This window comes from Grampus griseus (assembly GCF_964374135.1).
Source record: "Grampus griseus genome assembly, chromosome: 2".
Lineage (NCBI taxonomy): Eukaryota > Metazoa > Chordata > Mammalia > Artiodactyla > Delphinidae > Grampus > Grampus griseus.
This window is the reverse complement of record NC_139018.1, coordinates 34,944,428-34,963,791: the sequence shown is the minus strand read 5'-3', so window position 1 is coordinate 34,963,791 and position 19,364 is coordinate 34,944,428. Positions and strand designations below refer to the sequence as shown.

Sequence of the window (19,364 nt, the reverse complement as noted above, 5' to 3'; positions counted from 1 at the left end):
TTGCTATAAACTTCCCTCTTAGAATTGCTTTTACTGCATCCCATAGGTTTTGGATTGTCGTGTCTCCACTGTCATTTGTTTCTAGGTATTTTTTGATTTCCTCTTTGATTTCTTCAGTGATCACTTCGTTATTAAGTAGAGTATTGTTTAGCCTCCATGAGTTTGTATGTTTTACAGATCTTTTCCTGTAATTGATATCTAGTCTCATAACGTTGTTGTCGGAAAAGATACTGGATACAATTTCAATTTTCTTAAATTTACCAAGGCTTGTTTTGTGACCCAAGATATGATCTATCCTGGAGAACGTTCCATGAGTACTTGAGAAAAATGTGTATTCTGTTGTTTTTGGATGGAATGTCCTATAAATATCAATTAAGTCCATCTTGTTTAATGTATCATTTAAAGCTTGTGTTTCCTTATTTATTTTCATTTTGGATGATCTGTCTATTGGTGAAAGTGGGGTGTTAAAGTCCCCTACTATGAATGTTACTGTCGATTTCTCCTTTTATGGCTGTTAGTATTTGCCTTATGTATTGAGGTGCTCCTATGTTGGGTGCATAAATATTTACAATTGTTATATCTTCTTGGATCGATCCCTTGATCATTATGTAGTGTCCTTCTTTGTCTCTTCTAATAGTCTTTATTTTAAAGTCTATTTTGTCTGATATGAGAATTGCTACTCCAGCTTTCTTTTGGTTACCATTTGCATAGAATATCTTTTTCCATCCCCTTACTTTCAGTCTATATGTGTCTCTAGGTCTGAAGTGGGTCTCTTGTAGACAGCATATATATGGGTCTTGTTTTTGTATCCATTCAGCCAGTCTGTGTCTTTTGGTATGGTAGGAGCATTTAGTCCATTTATATTTAAGGTAATTATCGATATGTGTGTTCCTATTCCCATTTTCTTAATTGTTTTGGGTTCATTATTGTAGGTCTTTTCCTTCTCTTGTGTTTCTTTGCTAGAGAAGTTTATTTAGCAGTTGTTGTAAAGCTGGTTTGGTGGTGCTGAACTCTCTCAACTTTTGTTTGTAAAGGTTTTAATTTCTCCATCAAATCTGAATGAGATCCTTGCTGGGTAGAGTAATCGTGGTTGTGGGTTTTTCTCCTTCGTCACTTTAAATATGTCCTGCCAGTCCCTTCTGGCTTGCAGAGTTTCTGCTGAAAGATCAGCTGTTAACCTTATGGGGATTCCCTTGTGTGTTATTTGTTGTTTTTCCCTTGCTGCTTTTAATATGTTTTCTTTGTATTTAATTTTTGACAGTTTGATTAATATGTGTCTTGGCGTATTTCTCCTTGGATTTATCCTGTACGGGACTCTTTGTGCTTCCTGGACTTGATTAACTATTTCCTTTCCCATATTAAGGAAGTTTGCAACTATAATCTCTTCAAATATTTTCTCAGTCCCTTTCTTTTTCTCTTCTTCTTCTGGAATCCCTGTAATTTGAATGTTGGTGAGTTTAATGTTGTCCCAGAGGTCTCTGAGACTGTCCTGAGTTGTTTTCATTCTTTCTTCCTTATTCTGCTCTGCAGTAGTTATTTTCACTATTTTGTCTTCCAGGTCACTTATCCGTTCTTCTTCCTCAGGTATTCTGCTATTGATCCCATCTAGAGTATTTTTCATTTCATTTATTGGGTTGTTCATTGTTGTTTGTTTCATCTTTAGATCTTCTAGGTCCTTGTTAAATGTTTCTTGCATTTTGTCTATTCTGTTTCCAAGATTTTGGATGATCTTTACTATCATTATTCTGAATTCTTTCAAGGTAGACTGCCTATTTCCTCTTCATTTGTTAGGTCTGGTGGGTTTTTATCTTGCTCCTTCATCTGCTGTGTGTTTTTCTGTCTACTCATTTTGCTTATCTTACTGTGTTTGAGGTCTCCTTTTTGCAGGCTGCAGTTCGTAGTTCCCGTTGTTTTTGGTGTCTGTCCCCAGTAGCTAAGGTTGGTTCAGTGGGTTGTGTAGGCTACCTGATGGAGGAGACTAGTGCCTGTGTTCTCGTGGATGAGGCTGGATCTTGTCTTTCTGGCTCGCAGGTCCACCTCTGGTGGTGTTTTGGGTTGTCTGTGGACTTATTATGATTTTAGGCAGCTTCTCTGCTAATGGATGGGGTTGTGTTCCTGTCTTGCTAGTTGTTTGGCATAGGATGTCCAGCACTGTAGCTTGCTGGTCGTTGAGTGAAGTTGGGTGCTGGTGTTGAGATGGAGATCTCTGGGAGATTTTTGCCATTTGATATTATGTGGAGCTGGGCGGTCTCTTGTGGACCAGTGTCCTGAAGTTGGCTCTCCCACCTCAGAGGCACAGCACTGACTCCTGGCTGCAGCACCAAGAGCTTTTCATCCACACGGCTCAGAATAAAAGCTAGAAAAAGTACAAAGAAAGAATTAGTAGAAGTAGAAAGGAGGGAGGGAGCAAGGAAGGAAAGAGGGAAAGAAGGTAAAAACAGAAAGAAAATAAAGTAACATAAAATATAATAAAGTTATTAAAATAAAAATTATTAAGAAAAAAAATGGACAGATAGAACCCTAGGACAAATGGTGGAAGCAAAGCTGTACAGACAAAATCTCACACAGAAGCACACACATACACACTCAGAAAAAGTGGAAAAGAGGAAAAAATCATGAATCTTGCTCTCAAAGTCCACGTCATCAATTTGGGATGATTCGTTGTCTAAAGGCGGAAAGGAAGGAAAGAAAGAAAGAAAGAAAGAAAGAAAGAAAGAAAGATAAAGTAAAATAAAGTTATTAAAATAAAAAAAAATTATTAAGAAAAAAAGGACGGGTAGAACCCTAGGACAAATGGTGGAAGCAAAGCTATACAGACAAAATCTCACACAGAAGCATACACATACACACTCACAAAAAGAGGAAAAGGGGAAAAAATCATAAATCTTGCTCTCAACGTCAGCCTCCTCAATTTGGGATGATTTGTTGTCTATTCATGTATCCCACAGATGCAGGGTACATCAAGTTGATTGTGGAGCTTTAATCCGCTGCTTCTGAGGCTGCTAGAAGAGATTTCCCTTTCTCTGCTTTGTTCTCACAGCTCCCAGGGGCTCAGCTTTGGATTTGGCCTGCCTCTGCGTGTAGGTCGCCAAAGCGCGTCTGTTTTTCCCTCATACAGGACGGGGTTAAAGTAGCCGCTGATTCGGGGGCTCTGGCTCACTCAGGCCTGGGGTTGGGAGGGGCACGGAGTGCAGGCGAGCCTGTGGCGGCAGAGGCCAGCATGACTTTGCACCAGCCTGAGGCGCCGTGCATTCTGCCGGGGATGTTGTCCCTGGATCCCGGGACACTGGCAGTGGCGGGCTGCACAGACTTCCCGGAAGGATAGTGGATAGTGACCTGTGCTCTCACACAGGCTTCTTGCTGGGGGCAGCAGCAGCCTTAGTGTCTGATGCCCATCTCTGGGGTCCACGCTTTTGGCCGTGGCTCGCGCCCGTCTCTGGAGCTCCTTTAAGCAGCGCTCTTAATCCCCTCTCCTCACGCACCAGGAAACAAAGAGGGAAGAAAAAGTCTCTTGCCTCTTCGGCAGGTCCAGACTTTCCCCTGGACTCCCTCCCGGCTAGCCGTGGTGCACTAACACCCTGCAGGCTGTGTTCAGGCCGACAGCCCCAGTCCTCTCCCTGCACTCCGACCGAAGCCCAAGCTTCAGCTCCCAGCCCCGTCTTCCCTGGCAGGTGAGCAGACAAGCCTCTCGGGCTGGTGAGTGCCGGTCGGCACCGATCCTCTGTGCGGGAATCTCTCCGCTTTGCCCTCCGCACCCCTGTTGTTGTGCTCTCCTCCTCGGCTCCAAATATTTCTCCCTCCACCATCTGCAGTCTCCGCCGGTGAAGGGGCTTCCTAGTGTGTGGAAACCTTTCCTCTTTCACAGTTCCCTTCCACTGGTGCAGGTCCTGTCCCTATCCTTTTGTCTCTGTTTATTCTTTTTTCTTTTGCCCTACCCAGGTACGTGGGGAGTTTCTTGCCTTTTGGGAGGTCCGAGGTCTTCTGCCAGCGTTCAGTAGGTGTTCTGTAGGAGTTGTTCCACGTGTAGATGTATTTCTGGTGTATCTGTGGGGAGGAAGGTGATCTCCGCGTCTTACTCTTCCACCACCTTCCCCTCGTCCTCTCCAGCTCTCTTTCGATTACTGTTTGTCTGGAATATTTTTTCCAGTTTTTCACCTTCAACCAATATGGGTCTTTGGATCTAAACTATATACTTGGATCATGGGTTTGTTCTGTTTTGTTTTGTTTTTTTGAGGGGGGTTTAATCTATTCTGCCAGTCTTTGCCTTTTAATTGAGTAGTTTAATCCACTTATATTTAATGTAATTACAGATAAGGTAAGATTTCTTCCAGTTCACTGTTTTTTTTCAGTGTCTTTTGTTGTTGTTCTTGTTCCTCATTTCCTCCATTACTTCCTTCTTTTTTGATTAATAGATATTTTCTAGTGTACCATTTTGTTTTTCCTCTCATTTCTTTTACCAAATATTTTTTCATTATTTCCTTAGAGATTGCTGTGAAGATTACAGTTAACATCTTAATTTGTCACAATCTAGTCTTAATTAATAGCAAGTTAGTTTAAATATTATGCAAAAACTTTTCACTATCTTCCTCACTTATATTGTTATTTTAACAAATTATATATGTATACATTGTGTGCCCATCAACACAGATTTATAATTAGTCTTTTATGTAGTTTTTTTTAAAATTGTATAGGAAAAATACAGATTCATGACCCAAAATATACATTAATAGTTATTTTTATGTTTATCTATGTAGAGTACCAGTGTTGTTTGTTTCTTTATATGAATTCCAAATTACTGTCTAGTGTCCTTTCATTTCAGCCTGAAGGAATCCCTTTAGCATTTCTTGTCAGGCAGGTCTTCTAGCACTGAACTCTCTCAGTTTTCGTTTATCTGAGAATGTATTGATTTCTCCTTCATTCTTGAAGTGTAGTTTTACCAGACAGAAAAATTATCATTGGCAGATTATTTTTCTTTCAGCATTTTTGAGTATGTCTTCCCACTGCCAACCAACCCCTTTGCTTTCTGTTGAAAAATCAGCTACAATTCTTATTGAGGATCCCTTGAGTTGCTTTTCTCTTGCTGCTTTCAGGATTCTCTCCTTTCACTTTCAGTAATTTGATTATATATCTAGTTGTAGATCTCTTTGAGTTTATCCATCTTGGGGTTGTTGAGTTTCTTGGATGTGTAGATTCATGTATTTCATCTAATTTGAAAGTTTTCAGGCATTATTTCTTCAAATATTTTCTCTGCCTCTTTCTCTCTTCTACGTGGGATTCCCATTATGCATATCTTGGTACATTTATTGTTTTCCCACATGTTTCTTAAACCCTGTTCATTTTTCTTTATTCTTTATTTATTTCTGCTCCTCAATTCATTGATTCTTTCTTCTGCTTGCTCAAATCTTGTACTGAACCCTTGTAGTGAATTTTTTATTTTAGTTATACTTTTCAACTTTAGAATTCCTATTTGGTTTCTTTTTATGATTTCTACCTCTTTATTGATATTCCCTATTAATGATACATCATTATCATGCTTTCTTTAGTGCTTTTCCATGGTTGCTTTTAGCTTTTTGAATATATTTCAGTTAGTTAATTTAAAAGCTTTTTCTAGTCAGCGCAGTGTCAGGACTTTCTCAAGAACAGTTTCTATTTCTTCTTCTTTTTTTTTTTTTTCCTATACATGGGTCATACTTTCTTGTTTCTTTGCATACCATATAATTTTTTTGTTGAAAACTGGGCCCTTTGAACATTTCTAGTAGCAACTCTGGAAATCAAATTCTCTCCCGTCCCCAGGGTATGTTATTACTGCTTGTTATAATTGTTGTTGTTTGTTTGTTGATTAACTTTTCTGAACTGCTTTTTTTTTTTAACATTTTTCTTGGAGTATAATTGCTTTACAATGGTGTGTCATTTTCTGCTTTATAACAAAGTGAATCAATTATACATATACACATGTCCCCATATCTCTTCCCTCTTGCATCTCCCTCCCTCCCAACCTTCCTATCCCACCCCTCTAGGTGGTCACAAAGGACCGAGCTGATCTCCCTGTGCTGTGCATCTGCTTCCCACTAGCTATCTGTTTTACATTTGCTAATGTATATATGTCCATGCCACTCTCTCACTTTGTCCTAGCTTACCCTTCCCTCTCCCCGTATCCTCAAGTCCATTCTCTAGTAGGTCTGCATCTTTATTCCCGTCTTGCCCCTAGGTTCTTCTGACCATTTTCTTTTTTTTTCTATTCCATATATATGTGTTAGCATACGGTATTGGTTTTTCTCTTTCTGACTTACTTCACTCTGTATGAAAGTCTCTAGGTCCATCCACCTCACTACAAATATCTGAACTACTTTTGTCAAGTCTGTTCTTCTTTGTTGTGTGTGGCCACTGAAGTCTCTGTTCCATTAGCTTCGTAGTCAGCTAGTGATTTGACATAATTTCCTTAAATGCCTGGAAAATATAAATATACAGAAAAGGAAAATCTCCCATTCTTTGCAGATGAGCTCTTTTTGTATATTGGAGCATGCCTTCAATGCTCAGCCAGGCAGTTTACTACTCTGCCTAATCTTCACTTCCTACTTGTGCAAAATCTTTAGTTCAGCAAGAGGTGAAACATTAGGTGAAGTCTTCTAAGGATGTGCATTGCCTTGGGCATAATCATGACCTCCTGGAACTCAGGAATATCTGGGAGCTTTTCAAAGCTCTTATGCCTGAAAGCATCTCATTACATGGCCTTTCCTCCCAGGTTTTTAAGTTAATCTGTTATTCATTCCACCTGTTATCCACTGCCCAGACAGCAGTGGCTAATATGTTTGACTTTAAATATTTGGATAACCTCCCCTCCAGTTAGTTGCCTGAGCCATGGGAGTGTTCCAAGATAGGGAAAATAAAGGAAAGCCCTTTGAGAGTATCCTTCAGTGAGCTACCAGACATGTTGAAACAACCACAACCCTTGAGAATAAGGTTTGTTTCCCTTCAGTATTCAGAACCTTTACCAGACATGTGGGCTGTGTCTTCAAGGCCATCACTGAGCTATATAGTAGGGGATCAATTGGGGGGTTTTGTGGGGGGTTTTGATTAAGCATTCACCTGGCTGCTGTAAACTTGATTAGTTTCTAGATTTCTGATAAAGTTGATTCTGACAGATTTTGTTAGTTTATTCACTTCTTTAGTAGAGGTGTGGACTATTGACATTACCTACTCTACCTTTCTACTGATGTCACTCAGAAAGGATTCCTTTTAAGACACAAAAACCACTTAACTATAAAGGAAAATATTGATAGAGCTAACTAAATTTAAATTAAAATATTCTGTTCATCACAATACATGATAAAGAAGGCAAGCTACATAGTAGGAATAGATATTTACACCATATAAAACTGATAAAGGACTTGTTATCCAGAATAGATACAGAAATGTAACAATTCAATAAAAAATGAATGACTTAATAAGGGAAAAATAGGGCAAATTGAATAGGGACTTTATAGAAGAGAACATCTAAATAGCTGATAAACATGAAAAGGTATTTACTCTCATTAACAATGATGGGAAAAGAAATTAAAACCACATTAAGGGGACTTCCCTGGCAGTCCAGTGGTTAAGACTTCACCTTCCAATGCAGGAGATGTGGGTTTGATCCCTGGTCAGGGAGCTAAGATCCCACGTGCCTCGCATCCAAAATATCAAAACATAAAACAGAAGCAATCTTGTAACAAATTCAATAAAGACTTTTAAAAAACACACACATTAAGACATTTTTAGTAACCCATTTGAAGAAGAATTAATACTGACAATACTAGGTAGAGCTAAGTAGTGGAGTAAGAGGAATTGTCACCATTTTCTTTTGATAGACATATAAATTGACTTAACCAATTTGGGAATTTGTAAAAGAAAGTATTCACACCCTACAACCAGCAATTCTGAGTATATATATCCTAGAATTAATGCATGTGGGAATTATGGTACATGAACAAGAATTGTTCATAATATCTCCAAAAAGGAAACATTACAAACACTGTACAACAGAGTTATCCATATTCACTGCATCCTTTTCCTCCAACTTTTTTCTTTACCACCTCTATTGAGGTATCTATCTTCATCAAATAATCGCTTTCTTTTAGGTTACTAATGACCACCTCTATCTTGTTCTTTAATGTCTGTTTCTTTCTCCTTTTTCTGTTTTGCTGTATTCTTTCCATAAGGTCTTTGTCTTTCAGATCTCATCTATTTCTGTAGCTTCCACAATCTTATCTCTGCAAATAATTTCTAAGTCTCTGTCTGTAGCATAACTTTCTTTTTTGAGATGGGTGAAGTTTTATTTCCACACTATATTACATAATGAAATTGGAAATTTATGGTTGCCAGGATTAACTGGATTCTCAATGATGGTTGATATTTCCTTTGCCAATGCCTTAGTTATCCTCCATGCTTCAGTCATCAATGCATTTTTCCAGATTTTTATGACGCTCCTAGAGTTATCTTTCCCACTTTTACTTCCCATTTTTCTCATTAGATAGATCTTCATTCCAAGCACCAAAGAAAAGAATATTAGTGAATGTCTCTCTTTTTTTTCCACCAGTTACCTTGGTTTGTCATCCCCACTTGCTTCCTCAACTCGTTTCTATTCTTTTTACTTTACTTGTATCTTCTTTAATTGCTAGATCTAATGGCATCTTTTCAACTCTCACCTTACTCCTGTTCTCCCCAATAGTTGATATTTTGTAACATCTTTTGTAACATCTTTCTTCTCTTTTCTCTTCCCTTATGTTCACTCTGTCTTAATTTTCCTCTTTTGTCTCTGTTTCTTAAAGATAGGAAGACCAAATAATTTATCTTCCAAACTGAAACACTTCTGAAAGTGAGAAGATGTGTTATTTAATAAAGTCAGGATAATAGATATAAACCCAGATTATTCAAGGAAAACAAGATTGTATCATCATACCATTTACAGGGCTTTTTTTTCCCTAATTCCTTTTCTTCTGTTAACCCCTTATGGATATCACCTAGAATTTTGAACCGTCATCTTTTGTTCTTTTACATGCCCTCCTTGGGTGACCTGAAATATTTGCATGACTGAAACTACCACCTTCAGTGATAATTCCCAAAGTATATATCCAATCCCTAACTTTTTCCTGAGCTCCAGTCTCATATTTCCAATAGTTAATTCTGTATTTCCAGGCTAGTAACCCAAAAGTATGTACCTCACAATTTAAAGTTACCTTCTTCCTCAAATATCCTACTCTTTTGTTTATTGGGGGGATGAAGATTGTGTGTGTGTGTGTGTGTGTGTGTGTGTGTGTGTGTGTGTGTGTGTGTGTAAGTCTGGAAATATATATCATACATGTATACTACTTTGTGCAGATGCTTCATTAGGTACTGGATGTACAGTAGTAGCAAAAACACAGTTCCATCATCATGACAATGCATTCTGGTGTGGGAGATAGACATTGATCAAACTAGCATACATATAAATGTAGTATAAGTATGGGTAATTTCTGTGAAAGAGAGAAACGTGGTATTATGTGAAATATAATAGAGGCATTTGACCTTTTTCTTTCCAATACATGGCCTTTTATATTAGACATAAGTGACAACATATAGCTCTTCTAAATTAGACTGCTTCCATTTCTTTAAAATATTTATTGCAATTCACTATTCAAATATAATAGCAAATGGAGCTATTTTTCTTCTCAGAATTCCCATTGCTTTTCATCCTAGTTATGGGGTTATTGTTCATAAATCACATAAATTGTTAAGCCCTGAAATGGTGGCAGTACCTTTGGTATTGAGGATGTAGGTATGGAAACTAAATAAAAGAGCATTTATGAAAATAATATGTCCTTTGTGAGAAAGAGATGGTGTGTTAGATAGAGAGCACCTTTCTAGTCACAAAATCTGGCTGCTGTTTTCTTCTTTTCACATAGTAAGTAATATTTGTTGATTGAATGATAATTGCTTGAAAGTAGTCAAGTTGTCATTTTGAGATTAGAAGACCTACACTCACTAGTACTAGCCCAGAACATGAACTAAATTATGCATAGCCCCAAATAATAAATTTTATAATCAACGTAAATATTAATATTTTTTTAATAATCCACATTATTTGTCCTTACATTTATATGTTTTTACAGTAGTAATATTCAGTTACATCAGTCTTTACCCTATTGATAGGTATAATAACTAGCAATCGCCAACATTTATTAAGTATTAACTACTTGTGTTACATAATTTATATACATTATCTTATTTAACCCTCAGCAATAATCTGGTGAGGTAAATGCTATCATTATCTACATTTTTTAGGTAAAGGAAATGGCAAGTTAAAAAAATATATCCATCAGTATCCCAGCAAAGTCACAGCATACTTAAATGGATAATTGAAAAGAGTTTAATAAAGGACTATGATATTTACAAAAGCTTGGGCAGATTTTAGGGAAAGCAACAAAACATGATGCAGCACCCTGGGACTAGTAATAGTGGGGATCATTAATACTCCTAGTCCTAATGGGGCAAGGGAGGGAGCTGCTATTGGAATCCAGAAAAGAGCCGAAGGCAAGGGTCATCTGATAGGGGCTGTGATCTTAGCCAACCTACGGTGACCTGGTAGAGAAGGAGCCAGGGGAATAAATGTCAGACCTTACTCTCCTACAACTCTTCAGTTTCCTGACAGTGGCTCCTATTAGCTGAGCCCAGCTAGAAACCAGAGAGCACAAAATAGCTTATTGATTCTATCTATACAGGTTAGCTTCAAGCAGAGAGAGTGAAGAAGGGTGGAGAATTAATCTGAAAGGGAAATGGAAAATATCTAGGAATTAAATAACTATTAAGTGGCAGAGCCAGTATATGAATGCCAAACACTTTACTTCTGACTACAATTCTGTACTGCCTCATAAAAAAAGCTTTGATGAAATATTATTTGGCCAAGGAAAATATTTTAAATCTGAAGGTTTCTACCCTATCCCAAATTGTTGGATGCATTCATACGTAACAGTGAGTGAGACCAAATATCTGAGAGCTCAGCAGCAAAGAATGCCCCCCTCAAAAAATGTTTGATGTGGGTATTGATTTTACATGTTGTTGGTATTTTCAGCATATTAAACCATACTTGTTCCTCTTGTCCAGATTCCAGACTCCATCATTTCTCGTGGCGTTCAGGTGCTCCCACGAGACACAGCCTCCCTCAGCACTACTCCTTCAGAATCTCCTCGTGCTCAGGCTACATCTCGCCTATCTACAGCTTCCTGCCCAACACCAAAAGTAAGTACAGTTCCTTGGCACCTTACACCTGCTCTGCTATGTGAATCTGGGAAAACTAACCAACCAATATTTCCCTCCGCTTGTCAAGATTGGATTGCATGCAAGATAACACGATGAAAAATTAATGGGCTATAACATAGTTACCACCTAATGTTTCACAGATTGTCGTATTAGGCCAACAATAGAGCAATAGAAATTTCATTCAAAATGCCTACCACCTCACAGCGATAGGTATTACTTTGTGTAGCTCCTGTTTCTTTGTTGTAGACTTATTACTTTTTAGCATACTTATTAGTATAGAAGTGAAGTTATTTACGCAGGGGATGAATGTGTTTCTGGCCAATAAACAGTAAGATTAACAAAATAAAATAATATCACCAAAGGGATTTTTTTTAACTTGTCCAGGCAGGGGTAGCTCCCTGCTCTAGTATCATTCCAAATTTTTTCAAACATATTCAACTTGGAATGTTGCTGCCTAATATTTGGAAACAAATCTAAATTGATTAGAAAGAAAGTTTTAATGCCAACCTTTGGGGGAGGGAGGAAGTGTCTTAGTATTTATTTTTTATAATTTTTCCCAAGTACTGAATCATGTAAGGGGGTGGGGGGAGGATTAGACATTTATTTGCTACCTGACATCTTCATGTATGTGAAAAATTGAGTAGCAAACCTAATTATGACTGTGATGCTTTTTCCTGGAATATCTCTTTCCTGGCAAAGTTAGTCATTTGTGCTTTCAAGTTTTCTATGGGATAGATCCACTATTGGCATCAAAAGCTTAACAGTAACATTCCTTCTTATTTAATAGGATATGACGTTAGATATCAGGCTATACAGTAAATTTATTTCAGGGCTCTCTAGGTAATTTTTCAAACTGTGGCTTTTTCACTGTCATCAGATTTAAGGACTTATATAGCTATCTTCCTCAATTCCAGCTTTTCTATGAGTTTTATGAATATTATCATTGAATTTAACTAGAAGTAATCTCAAGCAATTCTTGATATGTGTAGTGCAGTTGTTTTTACATTCCATGGTACAACCTTTTCAGCAAAGTCTTCAGAGTGTTAACTGTTGTATATCATTGTTTTTAGACTTGTGTCAAAAATAGCTGATATTAATTTTATAGTTTAAAAAAATTGACGTCCTAAATCTTCAATAAAGAAAAACTATAAAAACATTCTAGATATAAAATGTATGTTATACATTTATACATGGGGTGCCAGTCAGCTACATCTTCAACTGAATGAAAACATGGAGTTCTCAAGACATAATTTGGGTAGAAGAATCTCACCCATATCTTATAAATTTTTAAAACAAAATAATTTATTTGACTTCATTAAATTCCAACAGTATAAGTTGTACTCATTTATAAAGTCTGGGAATAATTAAAGCTAGATGTTAAGTCCAGTATAAAATTTACTCATTCACCAAATATTAAGACCTTAATGATGGGAATACAGAATTATCTAAGACACAGTATTTTTTTCTTAGTGATATACTGTGTACATAAATATTTTAAGCTAAGTTTAATTATACATAGTAGTTCTTGAGCCTTTTTAAAACTCTGCAATTACATCTTAATTGCAAAGAGAATATTAAATACAGTTTTAAAAATCACTCCAAATTTCTACATTAAGTTAATTTGCTTATTGCAAAATTTTAGGGGAGGAAGTGGCTTGTCTTGATATTTTTTCCATAGTTAACACTTAGCTGTTCACATTGACAGTAAATTCAAATAAAACAATATTTGAATATCTTTTTTTTCAGGAATTTTTTTCTGTATTTTTGTCTAGGAGTAAGATTCTGTTTCTTTTAAATAATTTTTACCAACACCAGAATGTAATCTCAAAGATAAAATTATTGCTTTGTTTTAATTTTAAAATTAAACTTTTACAGTTAAATCAGAATAGTAATATAATAGAAAAATTAGTTTGTATATTTTAAAAAGAAGTGAAGATAATCAAATTAATCCTCCTATTAAAAGTCTCAAATTATAAGACTGCTTAATTGAATGTAAACTAGATGCTTTTATATGTACTTTTATATCAGTGACATATAATCTCTGCCCTCATGGAGTTTACAGTTTAGTCAATGGTATATTGAAGTAAATAGGTATTTTTAAAATAAATTTATTTAAAATAACTGTTTAAATTATAATAAATATACTTTTACAGTAACTTAATAATGATACATTGAAATTCACACTAAGGAGAAGTAAAAAAGTGTAGTGATAGAAAATAAAAGGAGGGAAACCTCACTTAGATGAGATGATCAGAGAAGCCCGCTCTAAGGAGTAACATTTCACCAGGGACATGAAAGATGAGTAAAATAAAACAAAAGCTTTTTTGCCAGGTGGAGGTTTTGAGAATTATATTCAGCAGAAATGACCACCTTACAGGTAGTATTCACCAATCAAGAACTCTCAGACTAAAACTTCATTAGTACATAAATAACCTAATTCAGTGACTTCAAAATTCAACTTCAGATATCAATTCTTTTTTATTTTAAATAATGACTTTTTTTTTTTTGCCTTTGCCTGCTGAGTCAAATTTCAAGGATGTAGGTTTTAGGACATTAATCTGTTCTAGATGAATTCTTTATTTTAATTTTATAGCATAAAAATTTAGGGCAGAGAAGAAATCAAAAAGAAAGTCAGGTTTCTAATTTGAGATATGGGTAAATGATGTTATTAACTATACTAAGGAATAAAAGAGAAAAAGCAAAGGAGAGTGGTTAATACATTTTGGTTTTGAATGTTTTCAATCTAATATATGTATGAGACATCCCAGGAATGATATCTTAGCACAAGATTAGAACACAAGTTGAGTTTGACATTGTTATTGTTACTGCATCTTAGATGGGATATTTATAATTTAGTACATATTACTGTTTGCCAAACCCCATAGAAATACCCCTTCCATGTTTCAGATTAGGCATGCAGTCTGTCATGTGTAGAAATATATGTGCGAATATGTTTTCTTTACATCGGAAATACAATACAGTCTTAAAAGATGAGCACTAGAAAGAGCACTTGACTTGATAATAGACGACCTGGATTCAAATGCTGACTTCTCTACTTAATTACTACACTGCAATAAGCAACTTGCTCAACTTCTCTGAGCTTTTTGTCTGTGATGAAGCTGGTAATCCTTGCCTCCCCAACAGGGTTATTAATCTATTAAATAAGTCTTTGCCTGGTTCTGGGAAAGCAGTGGTGAGCAAATAACATTGTTCTTAGCTTTACAAACAGATAAAACAGGCAACTATAAATTATAATAAAGTATAATAAGTGCTATGATTTATCAGCAGGAGTACAGAATACTCTGGGAATAACCATCAGAAACACTTACCCTAGTCTTTGTGAAAACACAGAAGAGTTAAATAACCAAATTATGATTAAAAACTAACAGTTCCAACCTTTCCCTCTGTAGCTTTTTATCATGGGGGAGGATTTAAGATGAAAACTTTCTGTCCATTTGTATGTATGCATCTATTCCTGTGAGGTCAACAATGTAATATTAAACATTATTTTAAATTCACGTTTTTTATGCTCACTGCAATATAATTGTTCTTTGATTGTGCTTTGATCCTTTAAGATTCTCCAGCTATAGTGAGAACACGATCTGTAAAACATACAAAGTTTGGATTTCCTTTTCAGTACACTCATCACAATCTAACAAGGACAACAAGGTGTTATCTTTTCTAAACAGTTCTTCATAGAATGACATTGTCTCCAGCAAAAATTTATTTGCTGAAATGACATATTTTTCTGTATATGGAGAAAGTCGTTTCTCTTTCATATCAGATATTTTCTTTTAATGAAATCTGACTGAAATGACAATTGATTTTCACTTCTCTTGCTTGAGAACACAGTGAAGTATATTTTAAAAACAAACTTGGGATTTTAGTCTTTCATTGCCCTAAGTAAATTAGTGCCTAAGTCAAAAAAGTCAAATAGTATGTAGATTTTATGAATGGGCAATATCTAGAGGACTCAAGTTCTAAAATGGTGATAGTCTCCCAAAAATGGTTTGCTAAAAGAATAATTCTGTAACAAACTGCGTTTTAAAGTGAGCATGGTCCACAACTTAAATGAGTTCTGATTTTCAATTATGAAAGGCAGCAGCACCTCTATTAGAATCAAGAGGCTTGTTGTAGAGCATAATAACCAGAACAAAAAAGAAAAAAATTCCAAACTTCCAATCAATTCACCATTCCCTATAGATGTTATTAAAATAGAGAATTTTTTACAAAGACCAATTCAATTTTCCTTTTATTCCCTAAGCATCTGAAGTTTGACTAAAATAAATAAATGAATAAATGTAATCTCTTGTCACATATTCCCTTGTACCTCAAAGGTTAGAATAGAATTTTGTGCCCAGACTAACCAGCAAGTTCTTTTTTTTTCCCCTTAAGAAGAAAATATAAATTCTCCCTAATTAAACTGAAGTTTATAAAATAATTTAAATGTATATATTGAAATATCTTTAGGTAGTATGTGTTCGTTTAATAATTAGTAATAATGTCTAATCTTATATTCAAACAAAATGCAGAATTATGACTTCTCTCTAGGCTTCTGTTATTGTCCTTTGAGCAAAAGAATTTATATTACTCTGGTTAAAGAATATTTTCTTAACTCAAAGTTTTTAATGTGTATGTTTGAAAGGCAGTGTGATTTCCTTTACATATAAAATGGCATTATTTGATCCAGTAATATTTGATCCAGGGTAATATTTTCTCTGAGATTTTTTTCCTAGGATGTTAGTTTTTACAAACTATTCCATATTATCACCACTTTCCTTTGTGAACATCAGAGTGATTGTGTACTATGGCTAGTTCATTGGTTCCCAGGTCTCTGGAGAATGTCATGAAATTTCTAAAATTCTAGCCTAGATCAAGGCAATAACTGAGGACTACAAATGATTTTCCACTATTTTTGAGAGCCTAAATAAAATCAGTAAGACTACACTAAACATCAGGTTTCTTTGCTTTTGTCTGAAGTCATGTCAACAATGGTATATCAACAACTGTTCAGCAGTTAATGACATTGTAGAAATGTATGGGTTCTACATGTGGAGTCAACAAACACCAAAAAGGTTGGGAAAAACTGAATTAATAACATTAATTAATTTAATAAAATACATCCTCTGGACATAAAAATATATGTTTTTTTGTGTTCAACGTTAACTGTCCCATGGGGGCGTTGGTTATTGAGCAATAATATTCTCAACGTTATTGGTCAGATCCAGCAGCTCTCAAACTTAATGGTCTCGGGACCCCTTTACAAACTTAAAAATTATTAAGGACCTCAAATAGTTTGTTTATGTGAATTATAGTTGGTGATGTTTACTGCACTGAAAATTAAAACTTAGAAATTTTTTAAAAGTTTATTTATTTGCTTCAAAATGAGAATAATAAGGCCTTTCTATGTTAATATAAATAATACTGCTATGGGAAAAATAATATTTTCCAAAAATTTTAAAATCTACTAAAAAGGATGGCACTGTTTTACTTTTTCTTCACATTCATTTTGATGTCTGGTTTAATGGAAGGCAGGTAGATTCTCACATCTGCTTCTGTACTCAATCTGTTGTGATATGTTATTTTGGTTGAAGCATATGAAGAAACAAATCCAACCTCACAGATCCGTAGTTAGAAAAGAAGGGACTATCTTAATAACATTTTCTTATAATTGTGGATATTCTTTGACACTACATCAAAATTTTTCAATTAGTAGCCTATTAAAAGTTAGTTGAAGCGTAGGGCTTCCCTGGTGGCACAGTGGTTGAGAGTCCACCTGCCGATGCAGGGGACGCGGGTTCGTGCCCCAGTCCGGGAAGATCCCACATGCCGCGGAGCGGCTGGGCCCGTGAATCATGGCCGCTGAGCCTGCGCGTCCGGAGCCTGTGCTCTGCAATGGGAGAGGCCACAACAGTGAGAGGCCCGCGTACCAAAAAAAAAAAAAAAAAGTTAGTTGAAGCGTAGAATCTAAAACCCTGTCAAGGACAATTTCATACTCCTATGTATTAAAATCTGTTGGACACACTACTGTATATAAAATAAACAAGGATCTACTCTATAGCACAGGGAACTGTTCAATACCTTATAATAATCTATAATGGAAAAGAATCTGAGAAAGAATATATATATATATATATCACTGAATCACTTTGCTATGCACCTGAAACTAATACAACATTGTAAATCAACTATACTTCAATAAAAAGTTGTTTGTTCTGGGGAAAAAAAATCCATTGGTCTGTCCTGAACGTTTATTGGATCTTATAAACAGGTATGATTTTGTAACATATTTTTTGATCACATGGGAAATATAAGTTCTTCCAAGTGTTGACTATATCCAAAATCATTTTAATTAATATAACCACCAAGCTCATTAAAAATGCCTTGGAAGCATTGGAAGCTCTCAAGCTCATGGTGATATACATTTTCCACAGTTCTAATTTTTGCTTAAAACGTAGAGTTTCTTCTTTGGCAAAAAAAAACAAAAAAAAACCCAACAAATCCTGTCTGTTTTCCATGAATTGACAGTCTCATTTCATTCATTTTCAAGAAAATGCCTACCAGACATCTAAGTCTGAATAGTCATAGTTTGTCAGACATTGTTTCAAGTAAAAATTGTTCTGTGCAAAACCTGGCTAGTTCAGCTTGCAACTCAAACTATTGCCTAAGTACTTTAACCTGAGACAACTGTCATTCTTTCTTATGCAGCAGAAGTATTTTATTTCATACTTTCCATTTTATCACACTCAAGGGACAAGCTTTAATTAAATTGAGTTACTATTTACTGTTTCATTGAGGAAAGTGTTAAACTGTTAGTACATAGTGGTGAATAATACAATAACTATTCACACTATTTGGATCCACTGCCTTAATTTTTTACTATAGTACCAACCCACCATTGCTTTTGTACTATCGGTGCAAATGTCAACATAGTGTAAGAGACAAATAATGTCTTAGTATTATTATTAAAATAATTTGCCCTTGTGGACCCCTGAAAGGATCTCAGGGACCCTCACAGGTCTGTGGACCACACTTAAAGAACTGTTAGTATAATCAAATGAGCAGAGTGGTTTATGTTTCTTGGAAACATCCTGGGTCAAAATTACGTGTGTTCTCTTTTTCATTTAGACCATGTTACAGTGGTATTCTCGTTTCAGAGATCTTATTCTTTAGGAAAATGACCACTGGTACTATGCTTAATATAAATGATTCACCCTAGATTCATTCTAGGACAGGGAACAGAGTTTCTCCTCCCTGATTCAAAATAATAGAAGACTTCACAAAGTCTTGAAGATACAACCAGAAAATGTAATTCCCAGCTAACTTTACTCATTTCCAACGTGATACTACTTCTATGTTTGTATAGTAACTGATGTTTCCCTAGGGTCTCCTTTCTACTTATAGGTGCACAGAGAGCCCTCTTTTAAGTCATAACCTAGTTGATGGAAGATAATTTTATTAGGGATATCTTTGGGGATGACTTCCTTTTTTATAACTAGTTTGGAACATTTAAATTTGGTGAGATTTTAAATAAAAATACAGTTTTCAGCTAATCTAAAAAAATCAGATTGACAGGGCTTCCCTGGTGGCGCAGTGGTTGAGAGTCCTCCTGCCGATGCAGGGGACACGGGTTCGTGCCCCGGTCCAGGAAGATCCCACATGCCGTGGAGTGGCTGGGCCCGTGAGCCATGGCCGCTGAGCCTGCGCGTCCGGAGCCTGTGCTCCGCAGCGGGAGAGGCCACAACAGTGAGAGGCCCACGTACCTCAAAAAAAAAAAAATCAGATTGACATTACTGGGCCAGCACGACATATATCAGTACTCAGCTGACATTCTTTATACCCTCCAGCCGACTTTACTTATTTGCATTAAATGCCTGGCTCCTATACACTTTTGAGTAACTGATTTCCACTCTCATTCATTATTGTCTAGTTTCTCCTCATTTATAACAGCATATTTATTTTGCTATTTATTCTAGTTTGATAGCAAACAGATTTTTGAGACTTCAAAAAAAGGATTGTTTTCATATCATTTCTATCAGGAGAGACACTATCCAGTATGGTAAATTAGTTGTTGACACTTTGAAGAAAAT

General features: G+C 35.9%; 1 protein-coding gene across 6 annotated transcripts in view; it reads left to right on the top strand.

The window, feature by feature from the left end:
• GPHN (gephyrin) overlaps nucleotides 1-19,364 on the top strand; it is a 627,058-nt gene that overhangs the window by 375,282 nt on the left and 232,412 nt on the right. For all 6 annotated transcript variants that reach the window (XM_082648862.1, XM_082648860.1, XM_082648864.1 and 3 more), the window contains one exon: nucleotides 11,119-11,253. In XM_082648862.1, the coding sequence (XP_082504988.1) occupies nucleotides 11,119-11,253 (135 nt within the window). The remainder of the gene's footprint in view (nucleotides 1-11,118; nucleotides 11,254-19,364) is intronic.